This window comes from Podarcis liolepis (genome assembly GCF_965112155.1).
Source record: "Podarcis liolepis genome assembly, chromosome: 1".
NCBI classification, from domain to species: Eukaryota; Metazoa; Chordata; class Lepidosauria; order Squamata; family Lacertidae; genus Podarcis; species Podarcis liolepis.
In genome coordinates, this window is record NC_139554.1 from 128,492,417 (window position 1) to 128,505,555 (window position 13,139).

Genomic DNA, 13,139 nt, shown 5'->3' on the forward strand with positions numbered 1-13,139 from the left:
TCCGAGTAAGGGGCATTCTGAAGGCTCCAGGGGCAACACGGAGAAGCCACGGAACGAAAGAGGCTTCACTTCCACGCCCCCCCAACTTCCTCAGCCCCCCCGGGGGTCCTCGCCCCCCCCGCACTCACCATCCGGGAACTCGCGGTCGCTGATGTGCTGCAGGTGGGGTCCGCCCCCGCCGGGATCCGAGTCCCCCGACTCGGCCTCAGTGACCTCCCGGTAGTTGCCCGCCCTCCGCTCGAGCCCCACGGCCGCCGCCGCCCCGCTCCCGGCGCCCCCGCCGCCCCCTCCGGCGGACGCCGCCCTCAGCGCCGAGCCGCGGACCCGGCCGAGCTTGGGGCTGGCGCCGGGAGAGACGCAGCAGGTGACGGTGTTCCCCATGGCCGAGCGGGAGAGCAGCCGCCGCCGCCGCCTGGGCTGGGCCCGAGCCCGGCTATAGAAGGCCTCGGCGACGCCAGCAGCAGCAGCAGCAGCAGCGTCGCCTCATTGTCACGCCGCCGCCGTTGCCGCCCTGCGCCTTCGCTTCCCGGCCCCGCTCGCCACCAAGCCGCTCCCGCCGCCGCCGCCGCCCCCTCAGCAGCCGCAGCCGGAAGACCCGGGAAGAAGCCGCTTTCCCAACGGTCCCCGCGGCGGAGGAGGAGGAGGGAGCGGCGGCGGCGGCGCCCTTGCGCACGCGCCAGCCAACCGCCGGCCGCGCTCCACGCCCCCACGTGACAAACCCCACCCGCCTCGCCCCGCCCGCGCGCCAGCGACGCAGCATCTGAAGGCTAAAGTGGGGGGGCCGAGCGGCAGGAACCGGACCACGTGATGGGGGCGGGGTCGAGAAGCGGATATGCGCGGGCGAACATAAATATATGCACAGGCATAGGCACATACATGTACATACAGCTAGATGCACATGCACACACAAAAATATATACGCAGGCACACATATTTATGCACATACATACATAGGCACACACACACACAAGTATTCCTTCTTGGGAGAAAAGCAATGACAAACCTAGACAGTATCTTAAAAAGCAGAGACATCACCTTGCCAACAAAGGTCCGTATAGTTAAAGCTATGGTTTCCCCAGTAGTGATGGATGGAAGTGAGAGATGGACCATAAAGAAGGCTGATCGCCGAAGAATTGATGCTTTTGAATTCTGGTGCTGGAGGAGATTCTTGAGAGTCCCATGGACTGCAGGAAGATCAAACCTCTCCATTCTGAAGGAAATCAGCCCTGAGTGCTCACTGGAAGGACAGATCGTGAAGCTGAGACTCCAATACTTTGGCCACCTCATGAGAAGAGAAGACTCCCTGGAAAAGACCCTGATGCTGGGAAAGATGGAGGGCACAAGGAGAAGGGGACGACAGAGGACGAGATGGTTGGATAGTGTTCTCAAAGCTACCAGCATGAGGTTGACCAAACTGCCGGAGGCAGTGGAAGAGAGAAGTGCCTGGCTTGCTCTGGTCCATGGGGTCACAAAGAGTCGGACACGACTAAACAACTAAACAACAACAGAGAGAGCACACACACACACACACACACACACAACCATATATATATATATATATATATATATATATATGCTTTCGTAGATTTTCACGGGTACAGGAATGCAAGATCTGACTGGCACAGGGCACAAAACCACAGCTCGCCCCTATACACGAAGCCAAGCCAGAGCACAACTAAGTGCAGTACAGCCATCTTCTCAGAAAAACTCTTCACAAGCTCAAGAGGTCAAGACACGAAAGCTTTAGCAACTAATCCACTCTTAATGACCCTCCTAAGTGGTACTCAGAATATCACTCAAGAAATCACTCAAGATATCCCTCAAGTAATTAAGGAACAAAAGAAGAAAAGTCACACTATCCTGGGAACTTCCTCTCTGCCCAGAATACACCACACCCCCTCAACAGTATTTATAGGAACTCAAACACTGAGATCCTGCTCTGTTCCAGTAACAAGAAGCCGTAAGCACCAGCCTGAAGATGACGAGTGAGACCTCGTCGAAACGTCGCCTAGACACCCCAACTCTTACACGGGAAGACACCCGAAGACACCAAAACTTGCATATATATATATATATATATACACAAACACACACACAAAAATATGTGTATAAATAATAGACAGACACACACACGACTCCAACCATCTACCTCCGGTTCTTCCTGTGCTCAGGGACGCAGGTCTGTGTGCTGAGAACCCTTTTCCAATTTTGTATCAAGCGGGAAAGCTAGTCTAAACTATTTAGACTCAGAATTCAGTTGAGGCTTACACTGCTCTTAACGTTTCTATCTCTGTGATTTTCTCCGGTTTGTTTGTTTTTTAAAAGAAACCCGCCTCTATTTGCATAGCCCCGCCCTGATGCCTAAGCCCCGCCCTCCCAGCCCTGACATTCCTTCCCTTGTGACTTTGGCTTCAGTCCTCCGCAGAGGAGGGTGGGGCTTGTGGTGGCAGCCCGTGTTGTCTGGCTCAGGACTAATTTGCTCTTTAATATTCACCTGTGGAATGTGAAATTTCCCAGGCGAAGATCACAGGTCCTTCATAAGCATCAGCACCAACCAGAACTCACTAAATGGAGGAGGGGAGGAATTCCAGTGAGCTTTGAGGAAGTGAGCCCCTGATGGGCATGAATTATGTTGTTGTTGGTTAGTCGTGTCTGACTCTTCGTGACCCCATGGACCAGAGCATGCCAGGCACTTCTGTCTTCCACTGCCTCCCGCAGTTTGGTCAAACTCATGCTGGTAGCTTCGAGAACACTGTCCAACCATCTCGTCCTCTGTCGTCCCCTTCTCCTTGTGCCCTCCATCTATCCCAACATCAGGGTCTTTTCCAAGGAGTCGAGTCTTCTCATGAGGTGGCCAAAATATTGGAGTCTCAGCTTCAGGATCTGTCCTTCCAGTGTGTACTCAGGGCTGATTTCCTTCAGAATGGAGAGGTTTGATCTTCTTGCAGTCCATGGGATTCTCAAGAGTCTCCTCCAGCACCATAATTCAAAAGCATCAATTCTTCAGTGATTAGCCTTCTTTATGGCCCAGCTCTCACTTCCATATGTCACTACTGGGAAAACCATAGCTTTAACTATATGGACCTTTGTTTGGCAAGGTGATGTCTCTGCTTTTTATGATACTGTCTAGGTTTGTCATTGCTTTTCTCCCAAGAAGCAGGCGTCTTTTAATTTCGTGACTGCTGTCACCATCTGCAGAGATCACAGAGCCCAAGAATTATAGGCATCAATGATTCATACTGTAGAGTTAGAAGGGCCCCCAAGGGTCATCTAGTCCAACCCCCTACAATGAAGGAATCTCAGCTGCAGCATCAATGACAAATGGTTATCCAACTTCTGCTTCGAAACCTCCAAGGAAGGAGATCGTCCACCACCTCTCCACTATGGAGTGGTTCTTACCATCCTAAAGTTCTTATTGATGTCTAGTCAGAATATCCCTTCTGGTAACTTGAAGCCATGGGTTCGAGTCCTGACCTCCGGAGCGGGAGGAAAAAAACCCAAGCTTGCCCCATCCTCCATGAGGCAGTCCTTGGGATATTTGAAGATTTGAAGTTGTGTGGAGGGAGGAACTGCAGCTTTGAGGAGAAAGGTGGAGAATGTTTAGTGCAGAGAGAGTACCGCAAAATGATGTCTCCCCTGAGCACCGGGAAGGGAGGAGACCAACAATACAGTGGTACCTCGGGTTAAGTACTTAATTTGTTCCGGAGGTCCGTTCTTAACCTGAAACTGTTCTTAACCTGAAGCACCACTTTAGCTAATGGGGCCTCCTGCTGCCGCCATGCCGCCGGAGCACGATTTCTGTTCTCATCCTGAATCAAAGTTCTTAACATGAAGCGCTATTTCTGGGTTAGCTGAGTCTGTAACCTGAAGCGTATGTAACCCGAGGTACCACTCTACCTCCAATTCAGCAAGAGGCATTTTTAGAGGAAACATTGGGGGGGCAGGCGGGAGGCCCGTGCGTGGATCTGACCTCCAAGAACATTCAAGCGATGCTGTAATTAGAGGCAGGCATCCCTGTGCCTTGTCTGACACGCCCTAGGCACCCTTTCCCCACGTTGGACCTGAGTGCAACTGAAGGAACGCGCCGGGCATCCTATGCTACTTGCGCGCAGAGAGACTGCGGAGCTCAAAAAGTTACGCGATCTTTGCAAAGAGGGTGCTTTGGGGAACCTCCCATGCTTCTACTTCGCAGCCAATGCAGTTTTTCTTTAATTGCATAATTGCAAAACTGAATATTAAAAAGAAAAGAAAAAACCAGGGCGCGATTGCTCCTGCTGCAAAGAGGCAACCAGTAAGTACAGTAAATAAGAATAATTGGCGCCTTTGCTTTTTTAAAAAAGCGGAGAAGACATTGTAACCGGTAGTTAAAGCTCTCTGTGTAACTCTTCCGGTTTTAGTCCATGCAGATTCAGAATATTGGAAACGAAGTGTAGAGCAGGAAGGGGCAGAATGATGACTCCATTGAAAAAAAGAAAGAAAAGAAATCGTAACCGGAAGTTAAAGCCGAGTGCATACCTCTACACGTTTTTCCTTCTATGCCTGTAGTCCGGCCGTGCTGGCTGCTGTGCGCATGCCCGGTGCTCCCGCGCCGCCGAAAGTTGGTTCCCGGGACAAGTGGAAGGTCTCCGTAGACCCCGCGTCACGTGAGCAAAGGAGGGTCAGTGGGGGGGAGGAGATTTGGGTTCCCTAGCAACAAGGAGGGAGGGGGCCAGGTACCCCTCTCCTGAAGGTTAACCAATATAATATTATTCTTATTCTTATTATTTATAATTAATAATAAACTAAGGGGAGGGCGAGCATAGAAAATGAACGAGCTAGACGTTTTTGTTCTTCAATTCCAAATAATATAATTTTTATTCAGAATAACAGACATGCTGTTAGCAAAGCACAGACACGCTTCGTCTAATGGCAAAGTTAAATCACCAAGCCAAGAAAAGATGCATGAGCTACAGAGAATCTATTATCTTTATTTTTATTAAACCTGCCCGTTTCCTTGGCAGGGCAGCTTACACATAAAAATAAGAACAGCTAAAAACGTGGGGGTGAGCAGAAACACCCAAGAAACAATGAAACATGGATGGAATTAAAAACCTCTCTCTCTCTCTCTCTCTTATATGTAAGATCTGTTAAAACCGCACAAATAATTGCAATGCAAACAGCACATCACCGGCCCTTTCATTAAATAGGCTAAGGTTTCTCTGGGCTACAGTTAATAAGAGAAATACACAAAAAGCCTTTTTCATTGGATCACACACAACACACAGCTCAGTTGGTTAGAGTGTGGTGCCAAAAATGCCAAGGGACAGATGCATATTCCAGCATTGCAGGGGCTTGGACTAAATGATCCTAAGGGTCCCTTCGAACTCTACAATTCTATCTATATCTATCTATCTATCCAACCGCCAGTGGGAAAGGAAAACATGAGGTATGTGCCCATCTCCATCCCAGGTAAGGTGGCACACTGCCTGCCTCCAGGGCCCCCGCATCTGTGAAAACTGAACTTTTGACAACCCACCTCACAGGGTTGTTGTGTGCAAATATAGACGACTCCTCACTTATAGGGAGGAGCTACCTTCCGGGCCCCCATGTGCATAAGTGGAATCGCACAATAATAATTGGGGGACTGCTGTCCTGCCAATTAGGATTTGGTTTGTGGGGTGCCAAAGGATACTAGCCTGTCTCTCGTCCTTTTAAACATGCACATGCAATTATTTATTAAGAGTTCTATACCGCTCTTCAGCACAGGAGCTCACAAGATACATGAAACTGCTGTCTGAGATCATGAGTGTGCTGAGGAGATACTGCTCTCCCTTTCTTTCTCAACTTCTCATCCCTTTGAGGTGATGGAAACTCTAAACCAGTGCCCAGTGTCAGTTCAGGAATGGTTGGTGGCAAATACTCGCCTGAAGCTGATGTCCTTTTGGTCAGGAATTCTGCCAACCAGGAATTACTGTATTTTTCGCCCTATAGGACGCACTTTTCCCCCTCCAAAAATGAAGGGGAAATGTGTGTGCGTCCTATGGGGCGAATGCAGGCTTTCGCTGAAGCCTGGAAAGCGAGAGGGGTCGGTGCGCACCGACCCCTCCCGCTCTCCAGGCTTCAGGAAGCTATCCACAAGCCTTGGGAGCCCGGCGGGAGTTCCCGCCAGGCTCCGCAGGCTTGCGCACAGCTGCCTGCAGCCTGAAGCCCGGGAGCGCAGCGCTGTGCGCCCCGGGCTTCGGACAGCTGTCCGCAAGCTTGCGAACTCCCGCTGGGCTCCCAAGGCTTGCGGATAGCCTGTTCTGGGGGCTGGGGAAGCTCGGGCTGGGCCTGGGAGGAAATAACAAAAAAATTCTTTATTCCCCCCTCCCCGCAAAATACTAGGTGCGCCCTATGGGCTGGTGCACCCTATAGGGCGAAAAATATGGTAGGTATACAACCCTGTTCTGGATGGAGTTGTACTCCTTCTGCAAGATCAGATATGCAGCTTAGGGTAGCGATCATGGATATCCAGTATCAGTGCTGGACGAGAGTCATTTTTACAGGTTAGTTTGCTAGCCGTAACCTTTCTTAGGGAATTTGGACCTGAGCGTAATCACTCATGCAATCTTCCAGGTTGTATGACCTCTTTCCATGAGGCTTATTCAATTGCAATTGGTCCCAAATTCAACTGGCTGGAACGTCAGAATGTATACCTCTGATCTTACTTCATCTCTACCAGTTTCCTTTTTAAAAAAGGCTGAATTTCAAAATGTTGCTGTTAAGCTGTTTAGAGCCTTAGTTGACCCAGCTTTCTCCCATATGAAACTGATAAGCCATGAGCTCAGCTTCAGAGCCTTTTCTATGTGCCATCATTAGTAGAAATTAAAAGCGTGGTTTCATGGCCCTTTTTAGTGGTGGCACAGTGGTTTGACATGCCTTCTCTGGTGAGATCCATCAGGCTCCCTCTCTTCAGACAGGCTTTAAAAATTCACTTGTTAAAGCAGACTTTAAATACTTAACGTTTTGGGACAGAAATACTATATCCATGTATGCCCAGTATCGTCAATAATAATCCCATGATAGAAATTCAAAAGATCAAAGTCATGAAATACATTTTATTTTTCTTTTATTTAATTTGGCATGGGAAGATGAAGATAAAATGAAAATAGTTCTGACTGCTAGCTAAGCATCAAGCAAGTGTAAGGAGGTCGCCTAAAGAGAAGAATTCTTGGCATCTTCCGGAAGCACTGGTAGTCTGCTTTCCACAACTGAAGTAAAACTCAGAGATAAATTCCTAGTGTGAATATTTTACGTTTCAGTTACCAACGTTTGGCATGGAGTGAGTGTAAAATCAGAATAAGTGAATTGTGGAGTCGGGCAAAACTTGAGTCAACCTTTGCTAATGGAATTTGAAGAAGTACGAAGAGCCTTTTGTACAAACTTTCCCCCTAATGCTATACTTCCATTTGGTTTGACAGACGAAAAGATGGCCTTGGTTCCTTACGACGACACGGCTGCTTGGGGGATGCAGAAGTTGCACAAGTCTTCCTCTACATACTGTTTTGCCAACCACACCATCGAGATCCAGCAGAACTGGAAGCAGCTGGGTGTTGCAGCTGTTGTGTGGGATGCGGTCCGTATAATTTTGCACTTATTCATTTTCTGACACGTTACTGTTTAAAGATGATCCTTTGCTGTTTAAAGGTGGGCATTAATAGTCACTTTTCCAGCCCCTCACCCCACCCCAATTCCTAAATCAGTAGAAGAAGAGTTTGGATTTGATATCCCGCCTTATCACTACCCGAAGGAGTCTCAAAGCGGCTAACATTCTCCTTTCCCTTCCTCCCCCACAACAAACACTCTGTGAGGTGAGTGGGGCTGAGAGACTTCAGAGAAGTGTGACTGGCCCAAGGTCACCCAGCAGCTGCAGCTGGAGGAGCAGGGAATCGAACCCAGTTCACCAGATTACAAGGCCACCGCTCTTAACCACTACACCACGCTGGCTCTTCAGTGCTTTTGTAGCCTGATCTTCTGTGTGCTTACTAGCAATGGATTTAGTAGGGTTTACCTCCAAATTATAGTAGTCCTGCCATTAGATGGTCTAATCTAGTTGTCCTAATAATCTTATCTGTAGTTGTGGTGTTGCTTAAACTACAGTGGTTCCCCGCAAGACGAATGCCTCGCAAGACGGAAAACTCGCTAGACGAAAGAGTTTTCCGTTTTGGAGGTGCTTCACAAAACGAATTTCCTATGGGCTTGCTTCGCAAGACGACAATGTCTTGCGAGTTCCTGCGGGTTCCCCCCCTTTTTCTAAGCCGCTAAGCCGCTTATCAGCTGATCCGATCAGCAGATAAGCCGCTAAAAGCCGCTAAAAGCCGCTAATAGCGCTAATAGCGCTAATCCTTCAATGGGCTTGCTTCGCAAGACGAAAAAACCGCTGGACGAAGAGAATCACAGAACGGATTCTTTTCGTCTTGCGGGGCACCACTGTATTATTTGGGTAGCAGAGAAACTGATAAAACCTGATATGGATGTTCTCTGCACACTGAACTGTTGATCTTCAAAGCCACACATTTCAAAAGAGACCATGGAGGATGAAAGTCATATTGTAAATGTTTAAAGAAACACTTTACACATTTATCATGCACTGTATACTGTGTTCTTAATGTTTTGGCATAGTTTCAGATGACAGTATACTTCACTGTAGTCATAGACACTCTTACATGAGAGTAAGTCATGTTGAACTCAACAGAACCTGTTTCTAAATAGGCATGTATAGGATCACACTGCCGTCTGTTTGGGTGCTGATGGTACAGTCTTTTTACAGAATGAACCATTGGTGATGCCCCATTAAAAAAATAAAAATAAAACCCTGATATTTCTTGTTTTTCTGTTGAGTGCTGGAAAAACGTTCTTGTTGTAAGCTGTCCTCATTTTATTGTACACAACAGAAAGATTAGTTCTTTCATCATCTCTTAACAAGGTGTGATCTGTTCAGGGATGTGAAATCTCACTGGAAATCTCACCTTCTTTCAAAAAAAATCAGTTTTCACCTTCTACCTGAAGAAGAAAAATTTATGAGTAGCCAAAAAAATAGATCATTAGTACACCCCTCAAGGAGACTGAATTCTTCTCTTTAGTGTATATTTGTCAAAAAGTACAGTTTTAAATTGCTCACAATCCGCTGAGCAGAGTAACATCACTAGAAATTAATAATTTGCAGTTAAATCCTCATTTTAGGCAGGGACACCCAGACTTCCAGTTTTAACCTCCCCAGTCCCCCTGAGTATTTAGGTCCAAAGAATAATAATATTCTGGTCTGCCCTCACTTCACAGCGGTTTGTTGCCCTCAACTTTTCTGCAAGCTTGTCATGTGACCCACATGAGCAATGCTGTGATTAGGCATTAACCTAAATAAGCATTCTTTTTAATTAGATTTTTTTCCCCTTTCGGGTGCCCAGGCTGTGGTTTTGTGTACTTTCTTGGAGATGGGAGGCATTGATCTACAAGGACGCTTGGTGATTGAGTTAGGAGCCGGAACAGGCTTACTGGGAATTGTAGCTGCACTGCTTGGTAAGTTTCTCTTTGCAGAAACTGGGACTGATGTGGCCTATTAAGTTCATCTGACAGTAATTCTGAGTTACATTGTTTTCCTTGGGTGCTGTTCACTGCAGAGCACAAATCCCTTTTTATTGTGGTTTTTTTGGGGGGGATGTTAGGGGATTATACCAGACATGTCTATTTTGCAGCCATCCCAAGATTTTGCCTTTACAGACTGCAATCCTATATACACATATCTGGGTGCAAGTCCAGTCCAACTCATCTTCAGTTGACATACCATTTATGACTCTAAACCAAGATAACCTTTCAACTCTTGAATAGTAACCACTTGAATTACGGCTGCATGGCGTTTGTGAGGCTGCCTTGAAAATGATCTAGAAACTTCAGCTGACCCAAAATGGGGCTGCAAGGTTATTAACAGGGACTTGCTGATAATGGATTAGCATAGCAATGCAGTGATAGAAAGATGGTAGTATAATATTCTTTTATTGAGCATTAGAACACTTTCTTGGTCTGATAGCTTGGCTGAATGACATGACTGGGCCATACTGAACATTAATAATAATAATAATTCCGAACATGAGTTTACATAGGAATCAACTCGAGAAATGGTTTTGTTGTTTGGGGAAATAAACCTGTGTTTTGAAAGTTGTGCTGGACACCGGCAATTTGTCTTCATGCATTTGATTTCTCCTTCTTCTCTTCCTCCTCCTCCTCCTTTTTGGCACGTTAGGTGCTCAAGTGACAATCACAGACAGGAAGGCCCCCTCTACTGGAGTCACTCAAACCTTTATTGCATTAGCATACAGCCATAGCAAAATAAGACAATACAAAAATACTAGAGACAAGCAACCAAGCAAAATTCAAGACAATATTGCTGGCGTAATGACATTTAAATTACCCTAAGACAAAGGGTAAGATTTAGTTGCCAGCGCCAAAAATCTAATATGTGAATATATATAAAGCATAAAATGGTCCCAAAATAAGCTCGGCACATTGAGTTAAATAATAAAATGTAATAAAAAGAATTAAAACAGGTCCAGGTCTAGGACTCACTACCCTGTCAGAGTAGCCCTGAGTTTCAGAGCCTGCACTATGAAGATTGCCACCCCACGTGAAATTTGGGGATTTGCGTCCACAAGAAGCGATTTCAAACAGTCTTCCTTAGACGTAATGGTGGACGGGATCAAGAGGAGGAGCTTAGATCTTATTGGCTCATAGATAGGGCAGTAGAAAAAGAAATGTATGAAGTCCTCTACTTCATTCATTGTGCATGGACATAGACGCTGAGTAATAGGGGTCTTAGAGTAAATCCCCTGGAGGAAGGCCGTGGGTATAGAATGGAAACGGGCCATAGTAAACGCTCTTCTCAAATTGGGCTCCGTCAGTTCTATCAAGTAGTTGGCAAGTGATCTTACCACTTTCACTTTAGGGAGCCACATGGCAATTGTCTTCATGCATTTGATTTCTCCTTCTTCTCTTCCTCCTCCTCCTCCTTTTTGGCACGTTAGGTGCTCAAGTGACAATCACAGACAGGAAGGCCGCCTTGGCTCTACTGGAGTCAAACGTCCAAGCTAATTTACCTGCTGACATCCGGCCAAGGACAGCAGTAAAGGAACTGACTTGGGGCCGAGACTTGGGGAGCTTCTCTTCAGGAGGATATGACTTTATCTTGGGAGCAGACATTGTTTACCTGGAAGAAACGTTTGCCGATCTTCTTGAAACGCTGGACCATCTCTGCTCCGAACAGACGGTGATCCTGCTATCATGCCGCCTCCGTTACGAGCGAGACCACAAGTTCCTGAAGATGTTGGAGGAGCGGTTTTCAGTATACGAGGTGCACTATGACCCTAGTAACGATGTGCATATATTCAGAGCACAGAGGAAAGCCCAGAAAGCAGATCTGTGATTAGTTTGTGAACTCTTGTATGCTCATTCCCGCCACTTGCAATCATTCCTGGACCAAACAACTTAATTTAGGCCTTTCATTCAGCCATTTCTCCTGTTTTTTCCCATCCCGATCATGGTAACTCAGATAATCCAACCAAATTATAAATGGACCAATGAATTATTAGTGTGCAAGGGCCAAGCCTGCCATTGAGGAAACGTAGGACCTGCTGGCTTCAAGTAAATGGAAAAATCCAATTAGATTAATAATAGTGACAGTTTACCTCTGTTTCCCACTGGTGTTAAGCTATGCTGCTCAGAACTACATCTCAGGGCACTTCCCCCAATGGAACAGCAAATATGAATTATGCAGTGCATTGGGGGGGGCGGGGATGTGATATCCACAGGGAAATATTTGGCTATATTATGTAAAAACAAACCAGTTTTACTGTTTGTGTGCTTAGAGAGAATGGCTCAGTTAGCAATTTTCTATCAGGCTAACTGGAACAATGATCAATCATGCAATAGAGAAATAATATACCAAAACATAAGGGGAGTTATTGATTTGCATTCCTAATAGAATGTTTAAATTCTTCTAGATATTTCGCATGAAACTAATTAGTCTAACATCATTCATTCATTATTATTTAGAGTTGCCTACTTCCTTAGAAATTCATTCTGTAATATGTTCACAAATATGCTTCATTAGTTGTTTTTCAATAATCAAGTTTGTAATTTATAATTCACCAGTGCGCATTCAAGCTGTCCAATAATTTTATTTATCAAGTCTCTTAAGTGGATCCCTACTATTTTATCGAAAAGTAAAATTGTAATACATTAGTTAAGTAAATCACTAATCTACATTTAATAATGTTTCCCCTCTGCTAATTCAAATCTGCCAATGTAGAATCAGAACCACCCCCAATCCAGCATCAGTTATCAGTATGCAAGTCCAAATACAGTAAAAACCGTGATATCATAAATAAGCCAGAAGTCAACTAATAACTGAAGTATTTTTCAAATGTAATTTCAAGGTCATCAAGTACGTATACAGTAAGATCTTCTTTGAATAGTTTTTTAAATGTCCAGAAAGTCTATGGGTGTCTATATCCAAATAAAGTTCTGTTCCCTTTAAACTTATCTGTGTCCACAATTAGATTCACACACATATATGTAACATGTAAGTTTGTCTTATATTAAAGTTTGTCTCAAATTTGGAATTAGTTAAGGTGTAATTTAAAGTCACGATGCTTTCTGTTGCAATTCAAAAATAGACCCTTCCCTCGAAAGCTTTCCATGAGATTAGATTTACTCCTGAAATTATCAAAAGAAAACGATGAATCCATTTCTTACCCAAACATCATGTGATGAAGAGAGCGGAAAGTGAGTGTGTCGTCCATTGTCTATCATCGCAATTGGAAAGTGATCTGGTCAATAAAGTGCACTATCTGCTTAGTGACTTGTAAAATTCTGGTGCAAAGTTCCAGTATTCTTACTCTCATGTGGAAGAAGTTCTTACAAATAAGTTGTTACTGCCTGATAGAGATAGCAATACTTGATAGTTATAAATCATTCCACAGAAGTAGAAAGTCAATTAAAATGTTTGATGTTTCGCAAAGAAATGTCCCATGTTTGGCTAGTTTTTCAACAGAAGGATACAACCAGGCAGGTGTACTCAAGAGGTACCGTATTTTTTGCACCATAACACTCACTTTTTTCCTCCTAAAAAG

General features: G+C 45.5%; 2 protein-coding genes across 6 annotated transcripts in view; one reads left to right on the forward strand and one right to left on the reverse strand.

The window, feature by feature from the left end:
* CCNYL1 (cyclin Y like 1) overlaps nucleotides 1–494 on the reverse strand; it is a 32,531-nt gene extending 32,037 nt beyond the window's left edge. Inside the window, exon 1 of the mRNA XM_083474372.1 lies at nucleotides 129–494. Within this exon, the coding sequence (XP_083330498.1) occupies nucleotides 129–381 (253 nt within the window). The 5' untranslated portion in view covers nucleotides 382–494. The remainder of the gene's footprint in view (nucleotides 1–128) is intronic.
* A 3,921-nt stretch (nucleotides 495–4,415) lies between these two features.
* Nucleotides 4,416–13,031, forward strand: METTL21A (methyltransferase 21A, HSPA lysine). 5 transcript variants are annotated; one of them, XM_083474993.1, is made up of 5 exons: nucleotides 6,489–6,524; nucleotides 7,110–7,211; nucleotides 7,440–7,594; nucleotides 9,423–9,534; nucleotides 11,034–13,031. In XM_083474993.1, exons 3-5 carry the CDS (start codon nucleotides 7,448–7,450, stop codon nucleotides 11,429–11,431), a joined length of 657 nt encoding a protein of 218 aa, XP_083331119.1. In that variant the 5' UTR covers nucleotides 6,489–6,524; nucleotides 7,110–7,211; nucleotides 7,440–7,447; the 3' UTR covers nucleotides 11,432–13,031. The 5 variants fall into 5 exon arrangements, with proteins under 5 accessions (XP_083331116.1, XP_083331115.1, XP_083331117.1 ...); XM_083474990.1 differs by lacking the exons at nucleotides 6,489–6,524; nucleotides 7,110–7,211 and adding an exon at nucleotides 4,416–4,657; XM_083474989.1 differs by lacking the exons at nucleotides 6,489–6,524; nucleotides 7,110–7,211 and adding an exon at nucleotides 4,423–4,643.
* Nucleotides 13,032–13,139: the final 108 nt, after the last annotated feature.

Excerpts from the sequence above, each read along its gene's own strand:
- METTL21A (XM_083474989.1), top strand. The coding sequence starts at position 4,571 with ATGCCCGGTGCTCCCGCGCCGCCGAAAGTTGGTTCCCGGGACAAGTGG. Across the intron at positions 7,595-9,422 it reads CAGCTGTTGTGTGGGATGCG|GCTGTGGTTTTGTGTACTTT; the intron begins GTCCGTATAATT and ends TCGGGTGCCCAG. Across the intron at positions 9,535-11,033 it reads AATTGTAGCTGCACTGCTTG|GTGCTCAAGTGACAATCACA; the intron begins GTAAGTTTCTCT and ends TTGGCACGTTAG.